We start from the raw sequence: 17028 nt of genomic DNA on the forward strand, positions 1-17028 counted from the left end.
GACCAGCTGCACGATAGACAAAACACCGAGGTAGGCGAGCCGTCTTATCATTCTGCATAGCACCTTTTTGAGCAAAAGAGACTCTACTAGCATTCTGGCACGGCAAAACTCCGGATACAGGAAAGGGTAAGCCCACGGCAAGTGAGAGGTACGGGGCCGGAGGGCAACCGCGTTCAAGTATCTGGTTTTGCATCACGGCGGAAAATGATGTCCTCTGAGCTCCTGACTGATGGCCGCCATCCCTTGCTTGGTCAAGCAGCTAGGATCACAGTGCCTCAGCGCCTCAGGATGCAGGATGACTCCACCTTCGGACCCCCAGCTTTACCCTCGGTGTGTCGTGCAACTCTATCATGAGAGACAGGCGTTCCTACATTGTGGCCGGCACACAATCAACAATTTGCTGCAGGCCCCCGTGTATTCAGCGAGTGATTTCGAACAACTGGCTAGCCTCTTGGATGCGGGGTATTTCTTCACAAGCGAAGGGGACAGTGTTGAGAGTTGCCCTTCGGCAGCGTTCCCCTCTTTTTCTTCGCCTCCCCAGACAGGGTCGTCGTCTTCAGCTGTGGCTTCCCTGTCGGGCCCGCGCTTCCCACTGGAACAAGGCCGCCTTCCTTCAGACCTCCCGTGTGCTGCGCGCGGAAGCATCATCCAACGGAGCCGCTCTCATTGGGGCATACTGTCCTCCGTGTTCGGAACAAGTTACAGTGCACCGCTGTGGCTAGGAAACTACGACTTGTCTCTTCTTGAGCTAATCCTTGGACAGCACCAACTACATCTTCGTTTTGCTAACCAGGTTGAGTTGCCAAAGTGGGAGTCTGAGGATGAAGTGAGCCACAAAGACACTGAGACAGTGTCAACTATGCATTGCTCATCGACTGTTCTCGACAGCATTGGACAGGACTTTCCTGGAGCTGTAACGCTTGAGCAGTTGAGAAACCCTCGCTTAGAGGGTTTTGTTGTTAACGTTGCGGTGCCAAGAACTGGCTGGAGACGCGTTCTTCCACGGACTGTGAGTCGGCATTTCTATGCGATCAAGAAACTGGAATGCGAGTACACGTCAGATGTGGGACAGTATGGGTATACGGTTCTCTCGCCCTACAGATCGAAGCTGGTGGTTAAGCTGCCCTACACAGGGACGGGCAGTGACAGCGATGCAGCCCCAGCTGCTACTACGCGTGACAGAGATTGTATCTCTTGTCGCAGCGGCACGGACTGCCGAAACGACAAGCAGGGAGATCAGCTGGGCCTCACGGGACCACCACAGGTCCTTTCCACAAGGGGCTACTGTTGGGTGAATCTCGACTCCAAGCTGGCGGTTCCCCGCGTATTTCGGAGTGAAGCTGCACTGATGGTTTACCTGAATAGAAAGCTGGGAATGCGCTACCAGCAGCTTCTGCAGGGTAGAGGACAAGAGCGGGAGCAGGAGCGCGTGCGCGTCAATGACGGGTCTGCAAGTTCTGGGAATCCTGGAAAGGTCAGACTAAATGCAGACCCCGTCAGCAATCCTGGGGTCTCACAGATCTCTCCAAGCGAGCAAACTCCTCCAGGCACAGAAGACCTTGTCATGGATGGACTGTCACTGTACGCGTTTGTGGCGGAAGATGGGAACAATTTTGAACTGATCCATGACAACTACACAGACGCAGTAGTTGTTGAGGTGCTGCGGGAGACAAGTGCTTGAGTCGTGTGGCACGACCAAGCTTCTATCACAAATCCACCATTACTGTGTGCGCACCAGGTCGGACTTGGTATTACGAAGAAAATCGTTCTGCTACGTGTCTCCAGCGCTGCAGGCCACCACTCGCTCAGCAGAGAGTTCTCCGGCACCAGTGCCAAGCACAACGCTCGGGGTAGGATCTCACGCACTCCGCTGCTGATGCCGTGCGCTTTGCGGCAGGGTAAGGCCCTGCCCCGAAGTCTGGAATGCTTCGTGGGTTGCTGGCTTGCAGTTTTACAGAACCTCTGCCGATGTTGGTGTCCTTCATTTGAGCAGGGCGGCTCCCATCCACAACAATGAATTGCACACAGCCGGCCGTTGCACCGTTCAACAGAGTTCATACGGTTTCGCTCAAAGTACAAAATATCTAATCGTCTAGTCCCCCTCAGGCAGTCGCTTAAGAAGCCGCTGAACTTCACGGGTTCAAACGGTCAGCTCGGAGAAGGCACGGACTGGTATGCTTTTGTTCGGAGCTTAGCAGCCTAGCCATAGAATAGTTGTCCCTGGGTGAATCCCCGGGAGCTGGCGACCAAGTGGGGAACTTCTCCGGAACGCCCAACTTGGTGGCGGCATTGCCTTGTATATACCCAGCCACTTAGTTGTGCTTCCACATGTTTCGGAACTCAGCACAAGTCGGGTCGTGCACGCGGATACTCTTCCACGGATCATCTGAAAGAGCAATCTTTTTCACACGCTTCAGTGCACAACAAAGACGAGCCCAGTGTATCAACGCGGATGCGTGCAACAGTCTTGCCTAGCTCGAATTGCTTACCAGCGGGGCTCGCTGGGCCACTCGTAAGGCCACCAACCAAGTCACCTTTCGTTGAGCTCCCGTTGTCACGGGGACGAGCGCTACGGTAGTAGTAGTAGTGTGTGCGTGCGTCCCGCCTTTCTGCGCTGTTTCCCCCATCCGATCTCTTCCGACTTGCCTACGGACTGCTGAGTAGGCCGAAGGTCAGACGCTTGCTTCGAACGTTCGTCCTTGCGACATTGTCTGAACAAGGAGCCCATGGAAGCAAGAACTCAAGGGAATATGTTTTGTCCGCTCCGCTCCCATCTGGTCAAGGGTTTTGGAGATGGCCGTCACGCTCAGACTGCGCATTGGTCGTAGTAGCATCTTCGGACCAGGCCCGCACCTGCCTGTGTTTTTGAGACCATGCTACTGGTGTATGGTTCGCGTGGCGGCATCTGACCACCTGTTTCTGTGTTTTTTACAAACGTCCATCTGAACGCCCCCTTGTATTTTTCAAGGTCGCCTGCCGCAGGCTAGGATTCGCAGCCAGTTATGCTGTAGAAAATTGCTGCGATGTACGAAGTTCTGTTCCACTGTTTGGCAGTCTCCACTAAGCAGCGCGCTCATATACAGCTGATCGCCCTTCCTTGGGCAGTACTACCGCCACACCGGCGTACCGGGCTATGGCTTCTGTTTCTAGCGCCTTGGGGCAGCCACTTACAGACAAGGTGCTGACGTGAAGGTCAGGCGCCCTTGGCTACTCTCTGATTGCCCCCTGGTCCACTGTGTAGGCTGAAGCAGCAGCTACAGGGATGCCCGGTGCATACCTGCCAACCAGATGAACGCTATCAACAAAACACGCACGTAAAGCTGCCCCTCGCGAGACGAAGAAGCCGAAATAGACCATACTGGGGCACGAGTGGACGCAAAAGTCGAGCAATGTCCGAACGCTCATTGCGCTCGCGGCGACTGAAGACAATGAACATGCAAAGAAATTCTGGGAGCGGCTGTCATTAAGATCTTAAAGAAGGTAACAAATCATTGCACTTACTACCCCGATACACTTTTGCGCGAACGGGCACGGGCGATCCGGGATACTGACCAGCCCCGTGCAGGAGGGGTTCTTCCGGCGGCTGGACTGGTTGTTGGATACGCCCACTTGGGAGCCGGAGTCTGGCTCCCGTCTGAGCAAAAGACAGCTCGCCTAGGTCTTACAATGAAGAAATGAAGCCATCTTACCTAACACAGTTTTCTGCTTGTACGCGCTGCCCGTTATTGTCTGTATACATGTACGACAGTATTCAGTTCACTAAGACTTGCAATGCCAGGAGCCTTGGGCGGAGCTGAAGAGAAACACCAGAAGGGGGGAAACAACATCCTCCCGCCCTTCTTCACACATACACGAGTCAAACTAGCCACGATGTCTTACCCAGGATACCCCGCTAGTGAACAAAACCACATGTACAGTGGGAGGTACCGTAGTTACCATCCACAACGTTTCAGGTAAGGTCGGGCTCCTCAGACACCCAGGCATTTGAACGCGCCAAATAAGAGCTCCTTCTCTAAATCAACGGGGACGACACCTAACGTCCCCGCGGGACAGCGGCTTCTGACGACCAACAGGAGCCTCGCCGTAAATACGGAGGTGAAACTATCTAAAATCTGCTTCACAGTACAGCACGGACTGAGTCGACACGAGAAAGAGCTCCTCCTGGACAATTTCCACGACCCTAGTTCAAATACACTTCAAAATGCGTTCCGGAGACCGCGTAGTATCACTGTGTCTCGGAGAGCGCTGGCGAACGAAGGCGTACCTCGAAGAGTGAAACTCGGCACCCGCCCGGCAAATGGCACACAGTTTGCAGACTTATTTTCTCCCGCGCCTCTCGCATACCTGTTTCACAGTGTCTACCCACAGAAGATTTCTCTTCCCTAGCAAGAATCGCCCCTGCCCCGCTGAGAACGACTGACGACCGCAAGCCAGCCTTCTGGCAAGCGCATATCGTAACAGTCACATTCTCTTAGAACTAGCCCGCTAACGCACACCAGCCCAAGCAAAGGAACATCCACGTTCAAGTAGTCAGCTCAGAAAAACGACCGTACAAGTTGAGGGAAACATCTTCGGCCTGCTCAAAGCAGAAGGGATACTGTAAGAACTTAAATCGTCGGACATGAACCCCGCCGGAAACCGACAATGGTCACAGTATGCAGCCTCGCGCGGCCCCGGTTGAACGCTCATCTGATTGGGCTCACTCAGCTGGAAAGTCGGGGTTGAATGCACAGACTGGACCTGCGCAGACCGTGTTGCTCCCCTCAGACTTTTACGAGCCACCCATCCGAAGCATTGATTCAGAGTGAACACTGGCGCACTGACGCCTCGCAATGTGGCGAAAAAAAGCCCTGCAAACGAGCTCATGCTTTTCTTTACAGGCAGCCTCAAACCAAAAACAAGACAGGATATCCCACCGACTGCCACGCTTTTCCCTCTTACAGACGAAATGCACTTGCGTTTTGGCCGTCTACCAAGACATCTCGCCTAGCGCCACGTTATCACTCAGTTCTCTCCCCATGAAACGACGCCATGTGCTGTCCGTGACAGCAGTGTCCTTCAGTCGCGCGTATAAGCCTTCCTGCTTGACAAAAACAGCGGGAACGCCGCTACGGTGCAACTGCATCCCCGCGACACACTGCGCGCCACTCAACAGCCAAGCGACTGCATTTCTCTGTCACAGAAAGCTTCCCCCGCCGCCCCGTAAATAAGAAAGGCCCTCCCCCTAACGTACCAAGACATCTAAACTGATCCACGCCGGTCGCAAGGAAAGGTTCTTTGACCAAGAGCACCTTGGCTTGCCGCCCTGACCGTCTGCCTTTGCAAGATGACGTACTTACACCCAACAACACGACTGGACGGGAACGCGCCATGTCCCCGCTCTTCAGCTACTTTCATGCCGAGCACTGCTCCAGTCGGGAAGGACGTACGCAATGTCGTCGACGTCATGCCGATAAAGGCCCTGCTTCAATCGCCTCTGGTCTAGAAAATGACCGATAAATCCAATGGAACGGCCAAGGACGAACAAGCCATTGATACAGCCGTTCAGAATATAGTCCTTAGCCTCGTTCTCCGTGAAGTGACCACAGTGGAAAAGCATATCGCACATGCTAACTCCGATGAGACCGTCGACGTTAAGAATGAGAGTGTCCTTCTTTTTTGTTGTCACCTTCTCAACCTCTTCCGCAAAGCTGATTAAAGGGGTCTGAGGGAAGTTGCGTTTGCAGAATGTCTTCAGCAACTGGACGCGCATATCAGGGTTATGAACGGACTTGATGCGGTGGCCAATGCCCATAATCAACTTGTTCTTTTTCTTCATGTCGCTGACAAAATCAAAGGGAGTCATGCCCGTGGTGTAGGCACCAAGGAACTGCTGTGCAGCCTGGTCGCACGCACCACCGAACCGGTCACCAATGGTGCAGAGTCCAGATATTAAGCTGCTAATCAAGTCTTTTCCAGCCCGGGCAGTCACAATGACGTTGTGCGCCCCACAGACCGCAGGTCCATGATCAGCTGTTAGCATGAGAACGCGCTCCAGATAGCGGTAGCAGTAATTGGGCAACGGTCTCTTGAACCAGAGAAGTGAAATCACACCACCAACGCCGATCTCATCTCCCAGCACTTTCGAGATTGGCCAGCCGGCATATACTAGCTCCTCGCCACGATCATCAGAGATCGTCGATACAAATCCCTTTGGTTTTCGTACTAACCCGAGTTTCTTTGCCCATGCGTAATCCATCGGTATACGCGGGACCTGCTCCTCCTTTTTTGGCACAACCACGCCTTGCTTTACCAGCTCCAGATACACCTGTCGTATGGACTTCCCAAGTTCCTGGAAAGACGACGGCACAAAAGCCCCTGCCGCTTTGAGTGCTGCATTCTTCGCAGCAGCGTGTTCTCGGTGGCTTCCTGCCCACGCTCCCGCATGGCCAAAAGAGACTTCAGTGGAGAAAAGAGATGCACAGGTCCCCACACACCACGCGACAAGCGGCTTGGTGATTCGTCGATCGTTGATAGCCTCGATAACTTCATACTCCAGACCCCCGCCAACTTCGCCGAGAAGAACAAGTAATTTGATATCAGGGTTCTTCTCAAATCGCAGCAAGTGATCTAACATGGAAGTGCCCGGGAAACGGTCTCCTCCTATGGCGATAGCCTCGTACGTCCCGTCACTAACAATGGACAAGATATTGTTAAGCTCGTTCAACATTCCCCCCGACTTCGTCACGCATCCAACACTCCCTGGTCTGTAGAGGCGAGCATTCATTACATTTTCCAGCGTCCCGCCTGTGTTGCCAATTCTAAAGGCTCCGCTCTTAATACCGCCCACCGTAGCTGGTCCTATCAGACAAACGCCTTTCTCGCGCGTCTCTGCTCCGAGCTCCCGCGTAATGCGTTCGGGCACCCCCTCCGCAATGACAACAATCGTCCGGAGTTGGGGTGCCTCCTTCAGAGCCAGACGCGTCACTGTGGCTGCTGAACGCATGGATGCAAAGTTCACGAGGACAGAGACATCTCCAAACTGATCCACAGCCTCTTTGAGAGTTTCGCAGACAGGCAGAAGCACCTGTTCAGTCCCGAAATAGAAGGGTCGGGAATGAGAAACGGAGAACTCGTAGATGATCGCGGCCACCGACGGTTTCTTACGTCCACACGCATGATCAAAGTCTAACATTTCTTGTACAGCACGGGATTGGAGACCCCACACAAAGCATCGTGTCTCTTTTGAAAACAGGAAAGGGTGGTGGATGTCTTTCGGAGCGTTGTCACACACCGGAGGCGTTATACAGGAAGGGGAGGAAGCCCCTGCCTTCTGTTGCTGGTTTGCCAAGAAGGCTTGAATGTAACGCTCGAAGTGTGGATTTTTCTCAACCTCTTCCATAGTAGTCTCCTGCCACGTGTTCAGACGGCCTATCTGTGAGGCTGGAGACCGCAGATTCTCCGGTGCAGGCTGCTGAGGAGCAATCCCCTTTCCTGCATCAGATGCACCAAGCCCCCCTCCCCGCCACCCAAGGCTATCCGAGGAAGGCATTCCGATGTCCCACCCGTGATGCTTGGCAAAGTCGCTGATCGAGTCTCCTGGGCCAGACGCCGTCGTGTTTGCCCCGGTTGACAGAGTACGAGATAGGTCTGAGTCAGCGTCATCTTTCCCGTCGCAGCCAGAGTCGTCACGTAGCGCAAACGGAATAATGGATGTCATGTATGTCTCCGGACCGAACACCTTGACTGGAATGTTGAGCTCCTCTCCCATCTCCCGCATTCGTTTCAGGCCCTCCTGATAATTCGGGCCACCCCGACGAACATAGATACGCACTTTAAATTCTCTCAGCTGCTCACGGAAATCTCGTAAGGCCCGGATAATGCCTCTGAAAGTATCTGCGACGTTCGTGAAATTCGCGATTCCGCCTCCAATAAGCAGAATCTTCCCCTCCTCTCTATACGTGTCAGGGGCTGTCATCAGCCGTAAGATAGTTTTCGTATACTCGTAAGTCGTGACCTCCGAAGGCGCGCCAGAGTATTCCCCATAGTTGCACAGTTCGTGTCCCATACCTAGATCGCACACGGTATCTGCATACACGACGGAGGCACCACCTCCGGCAATCAGGAGCCAAATGCGACCTTTGCGGTTCAAAACCGTCAGCTTCACACTCGCGCCCGTCTTCGAATCCAAGTCCCTGTGGTGTACAACCGACACACAGTAGCGTACCAGTGTGAACACACACGAGACAAAGGTATCGGAGACCGAGGAGACCCGCCCTTGGAGAAAGCGCGACAGGACATCCAACGAGGCTCACTCACTCAAGTACGGAGAAGGGCGTAGAGAAAATATGAGGGACATGCGCCAGACGGTGACTGCATGAAGCGCTCCTACCGGCCCCGCCTATCTCGATGGCAATATACCTGCACTAGACCCGCCGCTCAAACCAGCAACGGACTATCATGAACATGGCACGTGTTTCTCGGAGACATTGGGTCTCTCGCGCCTTCCTCTGCATCTCAAATGACATCCACACGGCCAGCAATTGCTGAAGCACTCTGCCCCGGCTGCTGTCGGACTTCTGCCTGCCAGGCGACACCCCACTGTGGCGTGCAACAGCACACGCTGCTTATCGAGAATTCATGGACCAAGCGCTTTTGTTTCCACTCCGCGAACCAAAACAGTGATCCGCGAAGCACCGCACATTTAAATAACCATCCATACAGAAGAAACTCCACACTTACAAAAAGCTTCTACGTTCTGCTAGTCTGACAGAAAAGAAACCTGTGTCCAACGTTGCCCAGTCAAAATATGCACGAAGTGTAGACGTTAGAGACAGAAAAGTGATGTGGGTGACCTTGTTTGCAGTCCGTCCGCGACCTTGGGTAGGAAGAACCGGAGTGGATGGACACAAACTCGAACTGTTCCTTCACCGACACCGAACAAATGCGGTACATGCTCCTCCACACACGGACTCCTGTCGCACCTCGGGGTAGTTTCAAAAGCGGAATGGTGCCACTGCTTGGGTCACAGCACGCCTGAAGGGAGCTCATTTCGCCACTGCGCGAGCCTTCCCTGTCCGATATGCTATCAAAATAAGCCGGATCCACTCTCTCACCTGATGTATCTCTCTTCTTCTGTAAACCGCCGCCCAAAAGGACTGGGAAAGCCGATATGTCCCCACACCTTGTCGCAGACAAACTCTGCAGTGTGATCAAGCTTGGCCGCGCAGTCTAATACCACGAACGTTTGGTGATCCGCGTCGAAGCAGAACGGATTGATTTCCAGAAAGGCAAAGTGGCAGGAACAAAACCGCTGGTAGAGCTCTGCAACAAACTCCGGAAGCAATGCCTTCGCCGACGGATCCGCCACGTCACAGAACAAGCCAGACAGCCGTTTAAGGAGCTCATCCTTGCTGTACACGGACTCTTCACATCCGTCCCCTCGTCGCGAAGCAGAAGGGGTCTCAACCGAAGCCCCCGCGTGTCCGTTATCGGAGAGCTGAAGGAGAGAGCTATTCACTGGGATGAGCAAGCGGCGTGCGTGTTCGTCCACGTTTCCAACGTTGACGCCTCCCCGGACGGAGAATAGTACTTCGTCTCCTTCTCGAAGTGTGCGAATAGCTACGTAATATTCATTTGTGTCCTCGTCGTGAGGAAAAAACGGTTCCACAATGAAGTGATCCAGAGTTCCCGTGAGCCCCTGGGAAGTGACCTCTTTCCCCATGAGCTTCTCTAGCTCCGCCTGGGCTTGGAGCCACGTCAAATCTAGCTTGACTAAACCGCTCTTCCCCCGGCGCTTCAGCAACACGTCTGGCTTTACCGTTAGCCGAGAGGTGAGCAGCCACGGGTACTTTCGCGGCAGTTCCTTCAAGTCTGTTTGGGTGTCCACTGGGGCACACACGCCGCGGAGAAGAGCGGGCGAGGGAAAATCACTTTCCGTGGACACCCCATTTTGTTTAGCTTGAGGTGTCTGCGGCGCCGTAGGCTCCTCGAATACGCCCTCACTTGAAGACCATAACAGACGCTTTGCGTCCGCTTCGCGAATGCTGAGAGCCATTATTCGCCTCGAACGGAAAAGTCAGTGGGTTGGCTACAAGTCTGTTGGACCCAGGACGGACTGTAGTACTAGGTCCAACACGGATGGAGCGAAAATATGACTAGAGGCGGGCGAAGGAAGAGACTTTCGAGACAGCGAAGACAGCTGTTAAAAGACACAACCATTCCCGGCGCTGTCATGCCCTGACACGCCAAAAGAAGCTCGCCTGATGTGTACCGGAGGGTTGTCGCTCTGAAAGCGTCACACCTTGCCTCAGCACTCGCGAAGCAGATCGTCGATTCTCGTCCGCACGAGAAAATGACCGTTGAGAGTGAAGGGAGAAGGCCAAAAACAACAATAGACCGACTGAAAATGCTTAGCTAGAGGGGTAGCCGAAGTCCTGCAGACGGTTGCCAGCTACTTCTGTCCCCATCACCCGAAAGAAAACAGGAGGACCTCGGCAATAGACGCCTGCTGACTTTTTTGCCGTCTGCCAGTGGCATGCTGCTCTGCAGTCGTGCGGTAATGGTGTACAGCTTCGGCGCATGCACTGTCGTGGTGACGCGCGTTCTGGTGTTCCGCACCATGATTTCGGAAGGCGAAGTGACACTCATAGTAGCGAGAGCCTCCATCTCCTGATTACCGCGGATAGACCTGTAAGGCCGCTGGACTGGCGGTAGCAGCCGTAGACGCCAGGCAGGCACATGCTGCCTTCCTTCAACTGTGACGCCACAATCATCACTGCGGCTGAAGACCCGGTTCCAGGGAGGTATCCGACCGACAACGGGTGTAGGTATTCGCCAAGGAGAAGCGGTGCGTCTGTGAGGCAAGAGATCAGCGCTGATACTGTGCACAAGGTTTTCGCGTGCTGCCGCGTCAGACTGGCGTCTGGGGTTGCAGTCGTCAAAACGCTAAGGCTACCGTTAAGGCCGGTAGCAGCAGTCCATGTGTCTCCTATGGTGTGCGCGGGCCCGATGTGCTGACAGCGGCACGACAAGAGGAATAACTCTGCCCCGTTGTTGCGTCATGGTGTAGGAGAGTGTTCATGAGTGGCGAACCGAGCTGTGGGTGGAAGAAGTTTGTAATTCCCCATCTCATGAATTTCGCATGCCTTGCAGGGACTCGCCTCCCTCGGCCGAAAATCTCCCGTTCACGGGTGTTTTGAATCCCTCGGGACAGTGAAGAACCGTAGCTTAGTTGCAGCCTGTCGCCTCTTTGGGTTTCTTTTCAGTCAGTAGCTGAATGAACCCGGCCTGCACTGGCGACTGCGGGCAGAGGAACAGCTTTAGCGGCGGCGCGCTTCCTGGGTGCAGTGGAGGACCGCCGGCGCCTAACAGGGAAGGCGATCCCAGGGGCATTTAACACGGTGTGTTGTCGTCACTTCCTTCGCACCCGTGAGCAAGGAATTGTCGCTGCCCCCCGGTGCTGGACAAAGCGTTTGTACTGCCTCACTATTACAAAATAGCTGTGTGCCACGCAGGGCTCGCGACTGGCTTTACTTTTGCAAGGTCAGTGAGGGAGCTGGCTGGACACTAGTGGTCACTGAAGTCGGCGGGGAGAAGCCTGCTGATGTGAACTCTATATTGCCCGCGTGCCCAGGTTTCCTGGTCCAGCGTTCGTAACGCAGGGAAGCTCACGAGGCATTGCTACTGCTAGGATAGCAGTAGTGTTGTTCACAGCGGAGGCAGTACCGACGCGAGAACTCCAAGCGAAGCGTAGCCGCATGCTTGCCACCAGACGGCGAACTAAAGAAGACAGCATTTCGTCGGAGCGAGCTCCTAGAGTGGGAAGAAATGAAGCGATGGAAGCACTGCGTAGAGCCACGTACCTGGTTCTTTCACTTGAGGACCGTTCTTACGCTCTGCTGTCTGTTCTCCTTGAACTAAGCGTTCAACTGGTCAGAGGGCAGGCGGCACCGCTGAGGGCAGCCTCGAACGGGCTAGCTCCTCCCCGCAGCAATACGTGAACACCCCTACTGCGGAATGAGCGTCCAGGCCGGCTGCGCTACTAGCAGCAGGACTGGCCAAAAACCAGAGGCCAACTACCAGAGCATCTGAATGTCTACGCGCTGACAGGCCGCCGCTCCTTGGCAGGTACTCCTCCACTGACAAAGAACACGAAAGGTGGAGTCGGGTACTGGCGGCTCAGATGTATCAACGTGAACAGGTTCTTTTCATCCCGTAGTCATTCGCTTCTCTCACTGGAGTAGCAGAACAGAATTGTGTAGCGTGTTCTTGGCGACTCCAACTCAGGTTACAGGAGCTACATGAGCTGGACACTCTCAGGTAAGAACTTGACCTCACCAGCCGCGTTCGGGCGTTCGCCAGATCTCTCCCGCCGCCGTGAAAAAACGCGACGCTGCCGATACAGAAAGCCGCAGTTCGCCAAACTGTGTCAAAGCACCGGGTGCGTTTGCCGAGCTGTTGAAAAAAAAGTTGTCCAGTGCTTTCTCAGATAGAACACTCTTCTGTCACCGATTATCAGTGCATCTTGCGGAGCATTTTGGGCAGTCTGGTGTGTGCGGACATGTGCGTCAAGGTCATCGCAGGTCTGTAGGGAAACAGTCTACACCGGCTGCGTCGGAGCCAACGAGAGCTCTTTCGGTGCAGCACTTGACACTCGAATACTTGGGCCGACTTGGTCGGTCGTCTCGGCAGCGTCTTCTCGTCTTCGTCTCGCCTTGTAGCTCCATGGCTTCTCTCCTGTCTGGGATTGCCACCTTGGCATGCTTGCTGTCGGCGCTGGCCGCAGCACCCGGCGCTCAGGCCGCGGCTTTGCCAGTAGACCAGAATGAAGCGTCTCAGAAATCGGCTGCCGTGACCTTTGCCAGCGGCATCACGGGAACCACCACGAGCGGCTCTCCGCGCAATCCGTCCATCCTCCACTTGGCCAGCGTGCAGGATCATGCGGCTATGGATCCGGTAATACGAGCTACCACTGCGGCTTTCAGACGGTGGCAGCTGCTAAGTCAGCCGGGGGGAAAGCCGTGGACTAGCGGCTTCAGCACTCTGGCCGTGCAATTCGCTGTGACGGAGATGCGCGCAAACTGAAGATAGCCCGCAGTAGCTGATTCGTATTCAAAGCCTCAGTGTATCGACCCCGCCGGCCACAGTCATACTTGGAGGATTCCTCGACTAGCCCAGAAAAGAAGGAACGGGTGAGGTCTCTCTACATGGCAGTGCTTGATTCTGCTGGTTGGTTTTTTCCTCTGTGTGCCTTTCATAGGAATTATCAGAGCTGAACAAACTCATGCAAGACTGCGGCGCCACTTTTTACTTGGAACAAACTCGGGACATGACAATGTTCATGCCAACAAATGCTGCAGTCAAAGCGCTTCTCCCCGTTGACCTACATAAGCTGCCGTGGGAGATCAAGTGGCGGCTGCTACAGTACCACATTGTTCCCCAAGTGAGGCTTTGCCCCTGGGTACAGGGTTTCTCTGGATACGGTGGCTTTCACAAAGGCACTAGCTGTTGCCAGAAGTGTACACTTGACTCCATTTCAATCGAGTGCTGCTTTCGAAAGCATCACCGAAGGCAAACACGGGATCATTACCGATGTAAGGCTCGAGCAAGGCCCAGTACCGCTACTCGTGTACTGTTGTTGCCGTTTTCCGCATTCTCAGGAGATCATAAATGTGGAAGACATTCCCTTGGAGTCCTCCAAGACTTTCAGCACTTGGGAAGGCAGTAACCTCAAAGTGACGCGCAAGAGAGCTCCGGGAAGCCTCCGCGCGCAGTCGGCACCCCACGCGCCGTCCGTGTATTTGGTTAATGAGATCAGCACAGTCGTCAGTGACCCGCCCCGTATCGAAAACTTCAATGGAGCTTCTTACAAAATCGACCGTTTCCTCATTCCTCCCGATCTCGATCTCAGGTCAGGCCCCGGCATGTCCACCAGGGGCTGCCCGTCCGGGTAGCGCCAGCATTTACCCGAGAGCCTGCCTCGCTTGCTCCACTTCTCGGGTGCCGCTTTCCTGTCCAGACTCACTTACGGGAGTAGCTACGAACGAAAGTCGGTTGCAGTCTCTGGTTTCCCAGGCCGCCGAGGCGGGGCGGGCGTGAAGCCAGGCGGAGAAACGCCGCCTTGACTAACGCGCGTCTTCTTTGTCCTAACATGGGCCAGGCAGTCTGCCTCACTCTTCCGTTTGCCCGCAGGTCGGTGGAGGTGGCACCAGTCGAGCAGCGACAGAACCCGGAAGTAAAACAGCACGAGCAGAGGGAACGCGCAAGAGCAAACGCCACCACCCGCACGAGCGGCAGGCCTGCCGCCAAAAACAGAGGTGGAGAGGAGCCCAGTAGCAATGCACCAACAGCAAGGACGAGCCAGAATAGGAAGCACCGTCGCGACGGAACGACAGCAGCAGGACTACCGGCCGGACCAGGCCCTGTCGGGAGTGACAGCCAGCCAGCGGTAGGAAACGGGCCAGACGCACCGGACTTTTTGCAGAGGATCAACCAGCAGCATGCACGGTGGAGTCAAGATCTGTACCAGGCCGACAGACTCGGAGCTGCAAGGTCTCCCGGGAGCGCTGAAGCGCAGGAACTGCAGGCAATGCACGGGCTCGTCGGTAAGGGGGCACACATTCATGCGACTCATCGACGATACCGCGGCGCTACTGTTCCCGCCTCGCAAGTCTGCAGCAGTCGTGGTTCACAGAGCTAGAGTATAACTGCAAGATGTGTCACAAAGGTCTCTGTCGCAAGTACATGTAACGACACGAAGCATTCACTGCACGACGCACGACAGGACTCATTCCCCCGGCGGTACACCAACTCCACTTGGCCTCTACCATCATGCACAGTTCCACTCCTGCATGTGCCGTTTTACTGCTGGGCTATGCGAGCTGCGGCGCGACAAGCAGCGTTTGACCATTACAAGTATGTAGACGCTGAGTCCGCAAACGGTGAAGCAGGTGTAGTGTACACGAACGACGGGGTTCTGAGGCAGGAAGCAGTTTTCCGCCAAAGCGTAGGTACAATCGCCTTGACTGGTTGGCAAAGACCATGGTTCTCCGCTCCAGGAATGTCTGGTTTCCCAATAGTCCGTTCAGTACGGCGATTCGCTCAGCACGGGAGTGTCCAGCGATCTGTAGCCCAGACTCGCCGGGGCATACGACAAAAACGTCACCGTCATAAGCAGACTTGTTCGCAACCCATGCGCTGCTCTTGTTTGACAGGTAATGCGGAAGTTTCCGTCTCCCAGGCAGATTCAGCTCTAGTCAACCCTGTCCAGTCTTCCCACTCGATAACGTCCCTGGCCATTGAAGAGGAGCCATCTGCCTATCCGTCGACGGCTATCGAAATTGACCAGAACGGTGCGTGAGACAGGTTGGCGTAGCGCCCATTTGGCGTCGCCACAGAGTGCACGTGTTGCGAGCAAAGGTATAAGCAGGTCGTATTCCCTAACCGCCAGATGCCTTTAAGCTCTTCAGGTGTACACATACTGTTTGTTGTTATCCGCGTGGCAGACCGTAACGGACCACTTTTTTCGTGGTTCATTCGGGAGCAGAAATTTGCTCCTGTCAGCAGGCACTGGTGACCTGTGATTCCTCGGAATTCGGGCAACCAGACAAGTTTGAACCATCCCGGATAGGCCGTTGTCGAAACACATCGGTTTCTGTGCCTTTACGCGGGAGTCATTCTCCCATGTGTAGACCGAGTGCTGGTGAAAAAGACACTGAAAACCTGTTCGTTTCACGCCGAGTCGCGTCTCATTACGCCGTCCATGTACACACTCAGGGCCCCGACCCCGGAACTTCGGAGTGCCCCTGTCAGCAGACAGCGGTGAGCCGAGCTTCGCGCCGCATCCCCTTGAATCTCTTTTAGTAGGCAACAACGAAGAGCAGGCAGAGCTGGAGACAGAAAACACCCACGTGAGAGACAGGGAAGAGCCGGAACACGTAAAGGAAACAGGATCAGACGTGCAGCCGCTGGACTCCCTACTGAACTCCGATTTTTTCGACCCTCACCTTGCGTCCCCTTCAATAGCAGCATTGGGCCTCACGGACGGCGTGCTTCCTGAGGAAGAACTTGTTACGCATTTCTGGAGCAGACCTAAGCAAGGAGTCAGCAGCGGCACAACTTCGGCGTCGAGCCCTGAAGCTCCTGGATACGGGGGCAGCGAGAACCTTTCAGCCCAGTATCACGTTGAAGCTAAGTCAAGCCCCTTTAACGCTTTGACAAACATCCTCGCGTTAGGCCGAACCTACCGTATGTAGTGGCGTTGTCCTCAATCCGTCACTTGACGGCTTCCCCTCGCCAACATTCTTCGGCGGGACGCTTGCGCGAGTGAGGCATAACATATCTGTCGAGAAGGGCCTGTGAGCGTGAGCCGCTGTTCTTACCCAAGTGTTTTGTTCGACTCTCCCCTTGGCGCTTTCCTGGCATTTAAGAGGTTCCAAGGTTCCTAGGCTCGGTCTAGCTTCTCCCTCGAGCAATGATCGGGCAAAGTTCACATTGAGACAATTCCTATGCGTTAGGCCTTCCAAAAGCGGATAAAAACGTAGACGCCAACGAATCTGCAGCGAACAGAAGGTTGTACGCCGTACCCCCGTGCTGCCCAGTCACAACAGCGGTGCTCCTGTAGGCAGCATGGCAGGCGAGCAGGTTAGGATAGGGGCTGACGCCCGTTAGATTCTCTGAGCGTGTCGAGCCACGTCTGAGTGTGCATGCAGCGAGGAAGAAGGCCGAGCTGCGCATGCATCGAAGGAAAGCTCGAAATTGAATCAAACTAAACACACACCGTAGCTGCCCTTTTCGCTTCTGTGGCTTCCGTTGAGCGTCTCTCGCAGCGGCTAGGTTTCTCTCTAGCTGTACGCGGTTGACAGTCAGCCTCGAATTCTGGCTTGGATGCATCCCCTTGTAGAAGGGAAGAGTCCAGTAGCAGACACCCGTCGCTTTCCCAGTCACACGGTCGCCTGTGTCGGGCCCAACCTTACGTCGGCGGATTCAACTAGTTTATGCAACTTTAGGGGCGTCCTGGCACTGCTCGGAGTGCTGCATTCACCGGTG

At 54.8% G+C, this 17028-nt stretch overlaps 6 protein-coding genes across 6 annotated transcripts in view; 4 read left to right on the forward strand and 2 right to left on the reverse strand.

Annotated features, from left to right (window-relative positions):
• Positions 1 to 7: 7 nt before the first annotated feature.
• CSUI_006456 (uncharacterized protein) lies at positions 8 to 2974 on the forward strand. Its single transcript, XM_068066615.1, has 2 exons — positions 8 to 1850; positions 2665 to 2974. The coding sequence occupies exon 1, from the start codon at positions 230 to 232 to the stop codon at positions 1679 to 1681; it is 1452 nt and encodes a 483-aa protein (XP_067921408.1). The 5' UTR covers positions 8 to 229; the 3' UTR covers positions 1682 to 1850; positions 2665 to 2974.
• Positions 2975 to 3309: 335 nt separating this feature from the next.
• On the reverse strand, positions 3310 to 10498 carry CSUI_006457 (atp-citrate synthase). The gene is made up of 2 exons (XM_068066616.1): positions 9096 to 10498; positions 3310 to 8174 (listed from the first exon to the last, which is right to left on the reverse strand). Exons 1-2 carry the CDS (start codon positions 10034 to 10036, stop codon positions 5384 to 5386), a joined length of 3732 nt encoding a protein of 1243 aa, XP_067921409.1. The 5' UTR covers positions 10037 to 10498; the 3' UTR covers positions 3310 to 5383.
• A 124-nt stretch (positions 10499 to 10622) lies between these two features.
• On the forward strand, positions 10623 to 11042 carry CSUI_006458 (uncharacterized protein). Its single transcript, XM_068066617.1, has one exon. The coding sequence runs from the start codon at positions 10720 to 10722 to the stop codon at positions 10996 to 10998; it is 279 nt and encodes a 92-aa protein (XP_067921410.1). The 5' UTR covers positions 10623 to 10719; the 3' UTR covers positions 10999 to 11042.
• Positions 11043 to 12132: 1090 nt separating this feature from the next.
• Positions 12133 to 16447, forward strand: CSUI_006459 (fasciclin domain-containing protein). Its single transcript, XM_068066618.1, has 7 exons — positions 12133 to 12300; positions 12554 to 12936; positions 13241 to 13423; positions 13641 to 13891; positions 14173 to 14585; positions 15195 to 15332; positions 15757 to 16447. The coding sequence occupies exons 1-7, from the start codon at positions 12282 to 12284 to the stop codon at positions 16233 to 16235; spliced, it is 1866 nt and encodes a 621-aa protein (XP_067921411.1). The 5' UTR covers positions 12133 to 12281; the 3' UTR covers positions 16236 to 16447.
• CSUI_006460 (uncharacterized protein) lies at positions 15756 to 16496 on the reverse strand (the record flags this gene model as incomplete). The annotated part of the gene is made up of 2 exons (XM_068066619.1): positions 15756 to 15869; positions 16227 to 16496. Coding segments are annotated over 2 exons (300 nt in total), but the record flags the coding sequence as incomplete, so codon positions are not given.
• Positions 16497 to 16557: 61 nt separating this feature from the next.
• CSUI_006461 (uncharacterized protein) overlaps positions 16558 to 17028 on the forward strand; it is a 676-nt gene continuing 205 nt past the window's right edge. Inside the window, exon 1 of the mRNA XM_068066620.1 lies at positions 16558 to 17028. This exon is cut by the window's right edge and continues 205 nt beyond it. Coding sequence (XP_067921413.1) covers positions 16867 to 17028 — 162 coding nt within the window. The 5' untranslated portion in view covers positions 16558 to 16866.

Source organism: Cystoisospora suis, assembly GCF_002600585.1.
Source record: "Cystoisospora suis strain Wien I chromosome Unknown contig_3272, whole genome shotgun sequence".
NCBI classification, from domain to species: domain Eukaryota; phylum Apicomplexa; class Conoidasida; order Eucoccidiorida; family Sarcocystidae; genus Cystoisospora; species Cystoisospora suis.

Excerpts from the sequence above, each read along its gene's own strand:
- CSUI_006456 (XM_068066615.1), top strand. The coding sequence starts at position 230 with ATGGCCGCCATCCCTTGCTTGGTCAAGCAGCTAGGATCACAGTGCCTC.
- CSUI_006457 (XM_068066616.1), bottom strand. The coding sequence starts at position 10,036 with ATGGCTCTCAGCATTCGCGAAGCGGACGCAAAGCGTCTGTTATGGTCT. Across the intron at positions 8,175-9,095 it reads GAAGAAGAGAGATACATCAG|GGACTTGGATTCGAAGACGG; the intron begins GTGAGAGAGTGG and ends TGTACACCACAG.
- CSUI_006458 (XM_068066617.1), top strand. The coding sequence starts at position 10,720 with ATGCTGCCTTCCTTCAACTGTGACGCCACAATCATCACTGCGGCTGAA.
- CSUI_006459 (XM_068066618.1), top strand. Across the intron at positions 13,424-13,640 it reads AGTACCACATTGTTCCCCAA|GAGATCATAAATGTGGAAGA; the intron begins GTGAGGCTTTGC and ends CCGCATTCTCAG. Across the intron at positions 14,586-15,194 it reads GGCAATGCACGGGCTCGTCG|GTAATGCGGAAGTTTCCGTC; the intron begins GTAAGGGGGCAC and ends CTTGTTTGACAG.